This window comes from Jaculus jaculus, chromosome 3 (genome assembly GCF_020740685.1).
Source record: "Jaculus jaculus isolate mJacJac1 chromosome 3, mJacJac1.mat.Y.cur, whole genome shotgun sequence".
NCBI classification, from domain to species: domain Eukaryota; kingdom Metazoa; phylum Chordata; class Mammalia; order Rodentia; family Dipodidae; genus Jaculus; species Jaculus jaculus.
The window spans coordinates 10,587,473-10,600,314 of record NC_059104.1 but is presented as its reverse complement, the minus strand read 5'-3'; the positions used below and the strand labels follow the sequence as shown (position 1 = coordinate 10,600,314).

Here is a 12,842-nt window from a genome sequence, read left to right as displayed (position 1 = left end):
CATCAACAGTTAAATTTATACTGAATCTTTAATTAGCTAAGCAGGCCAAAAACTTTCAATGCCGGGCAAGGGCTCTCATGTAGATTTAAGGAAGCAGTAACAAGATAACGATCCAGTGATACAGTGCGGACTGAATGAGATGGCAATTGGATCATCCTTCCAAATGGAAACAGTAACAAGAGGCCGGTACACTGATTCCACATCACTTGTTTTTCATAAAGAAGGTTCAGTATGGGCTCAATGAACTTGTCTGAGAAGAAAACATAGAACTTTATTACGTGTACACAGAGTTGACAAATATGTTTCCAGACAGTTCAGTATCAAACATGTTGAAGCTCTTTATATCCAGTATTGAACATTTTACATAGAATCCTTACTGTGTCGTCCACCACTCGTGGCCTTTCTCGGCAGTTATTTTCTCTAAACTCAGATTGTAGCATTAATCAAAAAAGAAACAAAAAAAAAAAAGAATAACAAAAGAAATGAAAGTAAACATATCAAATGGCCCCAGACCCTAATATCTGAGTGTGTTGGTTCGCCTTGACTTGTATGGAGTGTTCCACAGACAGGATTCTGAAATCTTGGCAAGGCACCTCTAACGCAGCCTCTGGGCGCTGTGAGCCCCACAGGGCTGAGTTACAGGTATGTACTGGTGAGATCCACAGTACAGGGCTCAGCATGCTGAGCTAAAAAAAATATTTTTATTTTTCTAATATGTCCAGTTTAAAAACTTGTCATTAAACACCAAAAATATTAAAGTCTAATTTATAACTAACGGTTGCACTGCTGCTGCAGGAAGAAACACAACAGCCCCTTGCCCATGCTCTGCTGCGTATGAATGGAACAGCCCGGATGGGGGTGGCATTTCCTTTGCTTCTGTAAAAACAGGAAGGAGTGGATCAGAAATGGATTTAGGTAGCGCATTTCTTATAGGTTGTAATGATCTATTTTTTTAAATCTTCCTTTTATTTGTTTCTCCCCAATAATGAAGATTAGTTCGATGAAAAATGGACCTTAATCAGGCCTACAAGGCCCACAAAATTCTTTGGACCCACTTTCTCAAAAACCAGTGGGTCTTGCTCGCTGGGCAAGGCAAATGTTACCATAACCAGTAAGCTTGTGATATGTATAAAACACACACGCACACACAGAGAAACTTAGAAGGGATGTCAAACACGTATCATTAGAGAGCTTCTCCTGGCTTGTGTTTGACTCTCGTCCCACACCCTTAGGCAAAAGCCCCACCTTGGCAGCATGGAGCGTTTATGTGTGTTTAGCAGGTAACGTAAGCCAGAGATCAACCATCTTAATCTTTGTAGATGCGATTGGTGACAATGGGGTTAGAATTCCTGATTCCCCTGGTTGCTCTTCAAAACTGAGCCAACTGCAAAGTGTTGGAGTTGGAACACAGTCCCTGCTGAAACGTCACAGACAGCGGAGCGAGCAGCCCGGTTTAGATTGTAAAAACAAACAAAAAGAAACAGGAGGAGGAGAACTCCAAATAGCACAGGTTTACAGCATCTAATCAGGAAATTACTCAATATTGTCTGTGTGCTACTTAATAAAAAAAGAAAAAGAAAAAAGAAATCGAACTGAAAACACATGAATTTGGCCAAAACAAGGACTCAAAACTTAAAGAAAGAAAAAATAGAAGAAGAAAGAAAGAAAAAAAGAAACAAAAGGATCATGGGCAGCTGACAACAGGCAAGGAAGGTATCCAGTGTACTCGTGAAGTCATTCACAGGAAGTGTCACAGTCACAGAAAAGATATTAAAAAGGCATTCCATATCTGGTAGGGCATTCCATGGTCAGAGTTTAGCTGGTTTGTCCGGGTGTCTTCTTGGCGTCGGGGTTGGGGGGGGGCGGGGGGCGGCGGGACCACGGGTTCGGATCGACCCACGATAAGTTCGGAGCCGGCCCCGAGCGGGCGAGCCTGGGCGGGCATCGCGGGCGGGCGGGGCTCGCTCGCGGGCCTCGGGAGCAGGGCTGGTCCGGCCGAGGATCGATCGCCCCCCGGGGCTCGGCACGAGGCAGTCACGCGCCCCGGGTCCGGCTATGTGGCCTTGCTCGGGTGCACCGGCTTGCCTCCGTTCATGATCGCCGACGCGCTCGTGCTTTTGCTGGGCGTCACCCCGGCCTTCGGGACCGTTTCGCCGACGTCATGCAAAGATGGTTCTCGGTACATGGCAACTAAGGGGTGGGCAGAGAAGGGGAGGGGAAAGGAAACGTTGCCCCCGGTTACATCACAAGAATGGTCCACCCTTGCACGCACAGACGTGGGCCCGCTGTCCCCTGAAGGGACCCCCATCCCCAAGGGCAGGGAGACTCCCATGAATTAGTCAATTCCAGATCCATGGACTGTGTACATGGCTTCCAGTACGTTCTCTGGTTTATATATCTAAAATATGCTTGTAAATTTTTGCCCAGGAATATTTCATTGGGAGTCTTGGCCTTTTTGCCAGTGTGTAATCACACACACACACACACACACACACACACACACACACACACACACACACACAGACCCCACACCACATATTACCACAAGACAAGCATTTGATTTCAGTTCTCTTTGTCCAGACAGACAGGAAACTACTAATACTCCCAATGCATCCTAATATCGACCCCTGAACTTGTCAATCCAATTAATCTTCTCAAGTTGAGCCACTTCCATCTAAAATCGTTATTATCTTTTTCTCTCAAGCAATTTAAAAACAACATACACTAGTGTCCACTTGAAAGCCTCGTGAGGCAATGATCAACTCCTTTTCCTTGTGCGGGGCCTTCTGTGGATTCGTTGCAGTTTCCCCCACAGTTATGGAGTCTAACACACAACTGACACAACAGGGCGGCATCTCTACTTTGAGATCTGTGTCTGACACATTATTTAAAAATCTACCAATTAGGCTGGAGAGACTATTGAGTGGTTAAAGATGCTTGTTTGTAAAGCCTGACAGCCTGGATTGGTTTTCGCAATATCCATGTAAAGCCAATTGCACAAAGTGGCACATGCCTCTAGAGCTGGTTCGCAGTGGCAAGAGGCCCTGCCCTCCCTCCCTCTCTCTCTCTCTCTCTCTCTCTCTCTCTCTCTCTCTCTCTCTCTCTCCACTCTTATTAAAAATAAATAAAATATGGGCTGGAGAAATGGCTTAGTGGTTAAGCGCTTGCCTGTGAAGCCTAAGGACCCTGGTTCAAGGCTCAATTCCCCAGGACCCACGTTAACCAGCTGCACAAGGGGGCACACGCGTCTGGAGTTCGTTTGCAGTGGCTGGATGCCCATTCTCTCTCTCTCTGCCTCTTTCTCTCTCTGTCTGTCACTCTCAAATAAATAAATAAAACAAAAAAAATTTTTTTTAATAAATAAAAAAAATATATTTTCAAATGTTAATAATTGATGCCATATGTAAAACAGGTGACAGAAATGGAAAAGTAGCAACTAGATTTAATGCCCAAGAGAAATCTTAGAAATTGTCGGTGTAGTACCTGGTCACATAGCTCCTGTATCTTTTTAAACAAGGGATTTTAGAAAGTCCTAGAATATCCAACTTAAGAATATGCAACACTTGGCAAAACTAGTTGAGTCATCTGCCATCAGAAATATAAGCGGAGAAGAGCTAGCCAACCAGAGTTTAGGTTTTGAAAGTTTCACTCTGTGTTGAAGAGCTTTTGTGTTGAATCAGGATGGGTGCTCATGTGATCCTGCTATGCGCACAGTGGCAGAATCTTACCCTTATAGTCATGCGAGTTTTCAGCATGCTTAAAGCTTTAAGAGTCTATGGGGCCTGTATTATATGAGTGGGAAAGGTAATAAAAATCTATATCCTTGAAGCACTTCCCAGTCTCTCACTTCCACTCTAATCCAATGAGAAAGCAATCATATCAAGCCCTGTCTCTGCTTGTGTGTGTACTGAACCTGTGTGAGAGGCACGAGCGCCCTAGTGTGTCTGCAATTAATTCAGCACCTGCGGAAATGTCTGACCTTGTCCCAACAATTTCAGCTATTCGATTTGTACCTTATATGGGTTTTACATTTTTGAAATTGAATTTCCTCGATTAGGAAAACTGTGTAGTAATCATTAAGGGTTATGTATTCAGAAGCAGGCTATTACAAAATAAAAATTTTAAAAAAGAAAGAAAGAAACAATGCAAAAGTCTTGCTTTTGCTAAAATACTTCTGTCCACCAGCTGAAAGCATGGGGAGGCTGTGCTTTTTCTCCTTCACATGTGCACACGATGCCCACACAGCTGTTCAAGGTCAGCTTGCAAGTGAGAGGACCTCACCAGAGCATTCCAGCCTGTGGGAATTTCCCATCCTTAGGCAGAAGAACTGCTTGTCAGATTCTCTCTCCCTTGAGGTCCATAAAGGCCCTTGTGATTTTCATTACATTTATGAAGGTCAGCTTTTAGAAATTTAGACAATTTCTATCTACAGTCACAACATAGAAACTTAGTAAAAACAGACAAACTAAGGTAGCTATACTGGACTATGTATTTTTTAAAATATTTTATTTTTATTTAGCTATTTATTTCACAGAGAGAGAATGGGCATGCCAGGACCTCCAGCCACTGCAAACAAACTCCAGACACATGCGCCCCTTTGTGCATTTGACTTATGTGGGTCCTGGGGAATCAAACCTGGGTCCTTTGGCTTTTCAGGCAAATGCCTGAACCGCTAAGCTATACCTCCAGCCCTTTATTTTTCACTTGCATTTGACTAAGAGAAGGTCAAATGGAATTTATATATCAGTAAGGCCATATCACTGGCGTGTTATTTGGCAAGAACAAAGAGAAACTCCTAACACTTCTTACCTCTAAATTTCCTTATACTGTACTGCAATCAGCCTCTCATATTAAGATTGCCATAACATATCCTGGAAACTGATTGTATGGGCTTTTGTTTGTTTGTTTGTTTTGAAGAGGGAAGTTTAACTTACAGTTAAGACAGCAGTTAATATCACTGAAAATTTAAAGGTATTATTAACCAAAAAGTTTTCCAAATGTCAACAAACTTCTGTACTCAGTGATAATAATTAATTGACTTTGGTATTTAATATTATCCCATCTTATACACAAAATTTAGATTATAAAATCAATGTCATTTTTCTCCTGATGACTAATGTAGAAATAAATGCCAAAAAGAAACCTGGCATGCCTAAACTTATCTTATTTATTTATTCAGCTACTGTAGATCTGATCTTTATCAAAATAGTAAATGTGGGTATATAACTAGAAAACGCTTGCTTTTTAAAGTAGCAGAGGCTGGCTTTGCTCATGAAATACTGCAGTTGAAGAAAATGGGCTTCAGTGTTTTGCTGGGCTCTATTCTAAGTACATCATGGGCACAAGAACAGGGCCCATGGGTGGAAAAATATTGAGACATCCAATCGAAAGGGTCTTAAGACCAGTGTGAGAAATGCATGTAGATCGGCCCTGCTACGGCCTTTTGTGGAGTCACTGCTACCACCTGTGTGAGTCCTTGGTGGGACTTAGCATCTTGGTTCTTGTAGTTGAGCAAACTGGGCTGTAAAGGTACTTTCTTGTTCTTTGTTTATTTTCTCACTTTAATTCTTAAGAAAACATTTTTTAATATTTAATTTTAATTTATTTAAGAGAGAGAGGGAGAATGGATACTCCAGGATCTCTAGCCACTGCAAATAAACTCCAGAAACATGTGCCACCATGAGCATCTGGCTTATGTGGGTTATGGGGAGTTGAACCTGTATCCTTAGGCTTCACAGGCAAATGTCTTAACCACTAAGGCATCTCTCTGATCCAAGAAAACACTTTTATTAAATAGCTTCAAAATCCAAATTTTTAAAGTAGCTCCCAAACTTAACAGAGATGACATTAAATTACCCTTCTGGCAGTCATTAATTAGCAAGGTACAGATGTTTATAATTAATTAACAAAACACTGTAGCCCATCCCTTGGGATAGGATAGCAAGCATGATAACTTGCTAGTGAATGTTCATAAGTTCCTATGTTAAAAGAAAAATAACTTAGTAAAGGAAAAACAACTTATGCAGCTTGGAAGGGAATACATACTTCCAACAAACCCCTAAAGGTCACTTTATTTTAACTGTATTTTTCATAATTATAACTCACAAATAATTACTTCACCCAGATAACAAAATGGGCACATACTTTTAGAGTCAGATTAAAAAAGTTTTATGTACTTATGATCACATATTTGTAATAACATGATTACAGAAAGTAATTAATAATCTCCCAGGAGCTAGAGTGTTTGGGACAGTGAAATTCATGATGTGTGAAGAAATTCCCTGCGAGACACACACACACACACACACACACACACACACACACACACACACGTATACAGGACACTTTTTTTTGTTTTGGGGCACTATGGACTAAAATCAACAAGTTTTGCACATGCTAAATGCATGCTTTACCGCAAAACTACATGTTGTATCTCTGTACAGCTCAAACAACCTACTTTAGGAGACATCTGTATAATATCATTCCAATCAAGGTAACGGAAGATTCTAGCATAGCATGGCAGTTCCCTGAAGCCCCCCAATGACATAATTAGTAATGTGAAAAATTAAATACCTTAAGGCAGATAAGGATAGCCCACACATGCTACTCACCTTCCAATGGCTTGGGTAGAAAATGAGCTGCTGGTTTGGTTTTCTTTACTCTGTTCCCTTTCATAACTTGCCCTTCCTTATTTAATCCCAAAAACCAGGCTCTACCAGATTCTTGTTGTCTGTACAGCATGGATGAGTAGATTACATAATAGTTTTCAAAAACAGATTCTTTAAACTTGCATTCAGGGGTAAAAAGTTCCTGTTGAGAGAGAAAGAGAAAAAAGTTAGAAAAAGTCACTGAAATTTCATAGTGTTTTCCATTTTGTGTGTGTGTGTGTGTGTGTGTGTGTGTGTCATACATGTGCAAGTGTGTTCATGTCTGTGGGCTCTTATTTGTGTCCAAGGTGTGTGTACATGTGTGAGAGCAGCGTGCACCGCATGTGCATATGTGTTCTTGTTTGTGTATCCTTGTGTGTGTACTTGCATGTGTACATATGTGAGGGTATGTTTGTCATACATGTGCATGTTTATTTATGTCATTTATGTCTGTGGACCCTTGTGTGTGTATAGGCATGTGTACTTGAGTGTGAGCATGTGTGTGGAAGCCAGAGATTAACCTCAGGTGTTTACCTCAATCACTTTCCACCTTCCTTCGTTAGACAGGGTCTCTCAGTGAATCTGGAGTTCACTGATATTTTTTATTAGTTATGTACACAGTATATAAATGAGGGAGGAGCTCACTAATGTTGCTAGACCAGGTAGCTCTCATGCCCTAGAGATCCTCCAGTCGCTGCTTCCCAGGGCTTGGGTTATAGGCATGTTGCACCTGGCTTTAATGTGGGTCTGAGCATCTGAAATTATGCCTTTCTGCTTGGTCAGTAAGCACTCCCTCAACTGAACATCACCCTAGACCTGTGTGATATTTCATATTTGTTCTTGAGAATGCTTCCAACAGGCTAGGTGTGTCAGAGGATGTTTGCACAAACTTTTTTCCTATATATAGTCATTTTTCATACAGTCTTTGCAATACAAAAATGCTTCATAACAGTCTGTAACACATGGGAATATACATTTTCAAAAAGATTGATATTTTTTATATTAAAGCAATGTAAGCAAAGTATAGTGGCTCACACACCTATAATCTCAGCACTCAGGAGGCTAGTGCAGAGGGACTGTTATGAGTTTGAAGCCATAGTGAATTATAGCCCATCCAGAGCTATATAACAAGACTATGTCTTAAAAAGAAAGAAACAAATAAGCAAAGAAAGAAAGGAAGAAACAAAGAGAGAAAGAAAGAATGAAAAGAAAGATAAACTACCTTTGCTTAAACACAGTACAGATCTGATATAATAAGACAGAGAGCATTAAATTATATCATATACTTTCAAAAGAGGTAAAAATGAACTAATTTAAGATATGTGTTTTACATTTTCTCATGGGACTAAACATATCATGCTCTACCTGTAGACAGTATTACAGGGTGACACATTTTTTTTTTTTCCTACAAAGGAACAAACTGAAATCTCAAGCCACCAGACCCATTGCTGGGTGACCAGCTGAGGCCAGCTGTAATGTTACCTGGTCTTAGTGAGAGAAGCTAGAAATAATCACCCGACCCTACGGCTCAGAGCCCTGCTGGAAACTTAAAGGTGAACATCAAAACCTGCTCTTCTAAAAACCGCACCACACATTTGGAGAGAGTTCAGTTGCCATGCTCCACATGGATAGGTGAATAGTACAGAGCTTACTGTTCTAGTATTATCATCACTATCACAAGCATTCACCAAGGATTCTTATACCCTTATAAAACTTCTTACTTTAAAGTGAATAAAATTGAATACAATGACATGCATATTCATTAAAATGCATAAGGGTGCAGCTTACAAGTATTCTTATGGTCCTCAATTAAATGCAACTTTAAAATTCAAACCTTGCCAGTTACAGGCTATAGAAGCTGCTTAACTAGATTTTGGAGCTGCTTTAAATAGACTCAGCATTTTACCATTCTGTACATACTAGACACACAGAATATGTATATTGTCTTAGTATTAGGAACTACTTACCAAAAAAAAAAAAAAAACAGGTTTTTCATTTCAATTTAAAATTTTTACTATTACAGAAAACGTTGGCTTTCATATATATATATGTGTATATATATATATATATACATATGATATGTATATATGATATATATCATTATATTCATAAATTTTATTTAGCTCTCTTAAATAAAATATTATATATACACATATGTTATGTGCATCCTGAAAAACACATCTTTTAGAAAGTAAAAAAAAAAAAAATCAAGTCTCTAAGAGGCTAATGTATGATAATTATAAGGAAGACATCACGATTGTAAAGTAAAAAATGTCATACTATATCTTCCATAAAAGCGTTAGTTACCAAGATGGGGAGATGGGTGATAGATAACGTGCTTGCCAAGCAAGTGCAAGTACCTGAGCTTGGGTACCCAAACCCCACAAGGAACTAGACCCATTAGCATCTGTAACCCCAGAACTCTGACAGTGAAGAAGGGAGTCAAAGGCAAGATCATGTGCTGGATGGCCGTGGTCCTGGTAGCCTGGTGAGGGGATAGACACCTGAAAGTTTTCCTCTAATCTCCTCTCTCTCTCTCTTTCTCTCTCTCCCTCTCATATGCACACACACACACACACACACACACACACACAATTATAAGTTATCAAATTGTGTCTTTTCCTGTATATAATTTACTCAGTGTGTCTAATTAATTCACCAGAAGGTTGTACTTTTCCCAAGAGAAATGGATTTTGCTAATGGAAATTGCCTTTCATGATGAAGATGGCAGATAGGTTGAGCAATTTGAAAAGACAGGGCAAGCCCATCCTGTAGGAATACAAGTAGATCTTCACGATTTGAATAAGCTTTCATCCAAATCACTAAATTCCCTTTCTAAGTTTGCTCCTCTACGTTCTCTCACTAATAAGTGATAGTCTCGCTGAGTCAGCGTCCAAGCTACACTCAGAGGGAAATGGATAAAACAGTCCACACATCGTAGAGAGTAAAGCAAAATGGAATGTCACAAACCAAGCTTATCATGAAACAAAATAACCAATTTATCATATTGGTTGAGACTAATCCTGCTAGGAAAAATAAAATTAAGCTTTGCCCTGTCAATTGTCTTTATTGGAGTAGGCCAAGGCATCAAAGAATGTTATTTACTAGTGAAAGCTTGTCACGAAACCAGCTAAGACTGGATGGTAAGAGCTGGTCTGGACAGTCACCCATCAGGGTTTAGGAAAGTTAGCCCCTGTCAGTGGAGGCGTTAGGTCCCTGGCCAGGGCCTGGCCCTCTGATGGTTGTCCTGTATCTACGCATCCCAAGGCTTCCAGCTGTGGAAATACAGACCCATAAGTTCTTCTAAGTCTCATTCCTATCTGTGATGGTTCATGTTAGTGTCAACTTGGCAAGAGCTGGGATCACCTGAGAGAGATGAGGTAGGTTAGCTGACATGTGTGAAGAATTACTATTGGTGAGTGGAGGTGGGCAAATCCACCTTAACTATGGGCTGCCCCACGCCATGAAGTGACATCCTAGACCGTACAAGAAAAGGAAGGGCCAGCATTCATCACTCTTTGCTTCCTCACTGGGTCAGAGTGGGACCGGCTGCCTCAAGATCCTGCCCTTTGCTTTTCCCAACACTATGGACTGACCTGAAACAAAAAGCTGAAATGAACCCTGCCTTCCACAAACTGAGGAGAAGGTAACTAGTATAGAAAACTGACACCACGAGTGAGATTTTGCTCTCCGGACATCTTGTCCCAGGCAGCACAGCAATGACCCGTCCCTCTAGCATTTCCAAAATGTGAAAAATATGATATAAGCTGCTCACATCACTATCACAAGTTTAGACTCTGACATCACCAATCTGAATTGACTCCGTTGGACATGAAAGAGAATGAGACTTAATGCAAAGGAAGTCATTTATTCTCAGTGAATACCTAAAACATGGATTTTGCTACATATTTTTACAGTGGGTTCATATCTTTGTGTGGACTCTGTCTGTAACTCCTGGATATATGATCAATTGGTCTTCCCCAGATGTGAACCATACTCTTCATAATAACTGTGGACACTGGTCAGCACATTTTCAGTCATTTTATTCCCATCAATGTGAACACATGCCCAAGCAACACTCAAAGATGCTTTTATCTTACACATTTTTCTCAAGCCTTTCAAGAACTTAATCTAGTCCTTAAAGATTGGAGCCCAAATGAATGTCAGCATTTTCAGGATAACAGATAGAACTAAAGGTGAGTTAGGTCATTATTTATAAGGATCCATGGGCAATAAATATATTTTCAATATGTAAATGGAAGGCAAAAGAATAGAGGAACACTGTCTGTTGAGCCAGACATCCAGGGTTCAATCAGAGTCCCGTTCTTAAAAGCTATGTGTCCTTCCATATCTCCAGTGATAATAAAATTATATGGTAAGTAAATCAGTTGGGAAGACTAAATGAATTTATCCATATTATAATAAGAGTACTAGGCTTATTCTAAGCACACTAATTATTTGAAAATGAATTTTTCATTATTTACAGTAGAAAAAATAGTATGTAGGCATCAACTAATTTAAATAAAGATTTAAGCAAATGAAAATTAAACTGAATAATTAATCAATAAGCATATTAAGTATTGTGTTAACCACCAACTATATCAAAATGAATAAAATTGGTCTTTTTATTTCATTTTTGAAGGTAGTGTTTGTTGTGGTACACTGGGATTTATAATAACAGGGGTTATACGTGGAACAAATGGCATCAAAAAAAGAGGAGAGATGAGAATGCTATGCCACGTTTGGAGAACTAGGACGAGATTCCATTGAGGTATAGGCACGCTGGGAAGAAGTATAGACTGGTGTGGACAGAAAAGCAGGTCAGAGATACTTGGCAAAGGATTTTTATACATTGCCAATCTTATTAGACCTCTCATGAATGAGTGGAAGACAAGGAGAATATTCTTTTTTTTTTATTTTCTGAGCTAGATTTTATTTTTTATTTTATTTTTTTAATTTTTATTAACATTTTCCATGATTATAAAATATATCCCATGGTAATTCCCTCCCTCCCCACCCCCACACTTTCCCATTTGAAATTCCATTCTCCATCATATTACCTCCCCATTACAATCATTGTAATTACATATATGCAATATCAACCTATTAAGTTTCCTCTTCCCTTCCTTTCTCTACCCTTTATGTCAAGGAGAATATTCTTGAATGAGCAAGAGAATAATTGAATGGCCTGACTAGCATTTAATAAATATAAATCTGTGGTCAGTGTGGAAGATGGTTTTAAAAAGTTAGTCACATTTCTAGATAGATATATTAATTCCCAGGCTCTGGAAAAATGGAATAGAAAATTGTTTATATAAAACATATGTGTGTGTTCATTTCAACAGCATTAATATGATATATAGAGAGCACAAAGAGAAAAAGACTACCAAAATTAGAACACATTATTAAATTAAGCTCCAAACCTTTTGGTTGCCAAGACAAAAACAGAATGACAACTGCCTGGCATGGTGGTGCATGCCTTCAATCCCACCACTTGGGAGGCAGAGGTAGGAGGATCACTGTGAGTTTGAGGCCACCCTGAAACTCCCTAGTAAATTCCTGGTCAGCCTGGGCTAGAGTGAGACCCTACCTTGAAAAACAACAACAAAAGAGAGAGAGAGAGTGAGTGAGAGAGAGAGAGAGAGAGAGAGAGACAGAGAGAGAGAGAGAGAATAACAATCAATTATTTAAAAAAATCAAGAGAGGAAAAAAATGTGTTCTTTGATGCTAACTTCTAAAGGTACTTTGTTACAAGGGACTTGTAAAAATGACATTGACCAATTTAAAAAAAAATGCTGAGCCCTGAAGAATGCTTCAAGGGTCATATTGTGTTGAAAATGCCCAATATGTAATATTGAAAAATAGAAATAACTTGTAAGCAATGTGATATTCAGGGTTATAGTGAGCAGAAGTGAAGATGGCATGATCCTCGCATAGGACTGAGGATAAATGGTCTGGCCTGGCTATGTGCTGGAGAGACAGTAAAGGGAACAGCAGTAAGAAACAGTGAGTGATCCTGTGGAAATTTAAAAAAAAAATACCTTAGATATTTAGAAGATCTTATTTCTTAAAGGAAATATGAAGAATATCTTCTTTAGTTTGGGCTTTTTGTCTGTTCATTTGTTTAATCTATCTCCTTGTATTTCTTGGATGAGGTAAAAGTGTCCCAATCACCTCTGAGCCTCCAGTTTGAAA

At 39.5% G+C, this 12,842-nt stretch overlaps 1 protein-coding gene across 4 annotated transcripts in view; it reads right to left on the bottom strand.

Annotated features, from left to right (window-relative positions):
* Positions 1 to 1,982: 1,982 nt before the first annotated feature.
* Positions 1,983 to 12,842, bottom strand: part of Fgf14 (fibroblast growth factor 14) — a 590,038-nt gene continuing 579,178 nt past the window's right edge. For all 4 annotated transcript variants that reach the window (XM_045146349.1, XM_045146348.1, XM_012949862.2 and 1 more), the window contains 2 exons: positions 6,612 to 6,810; positions 1,983 to 2,190 (listed from right to left, as the gene is read on the bottom strand). In XM_045146349.1, coding sequence (XP_045002284.1) covers positions 2,054 to 2,190; positions 6,612 to 6,810 — 336 coding nt within the window. In that variant the 3' untranslated portion in view covers positions 1,983 to 2,053. The remainder of the gene's footprint in view (positions 2,191 to 6,611; positions 6,811 to 12,842) is intronic.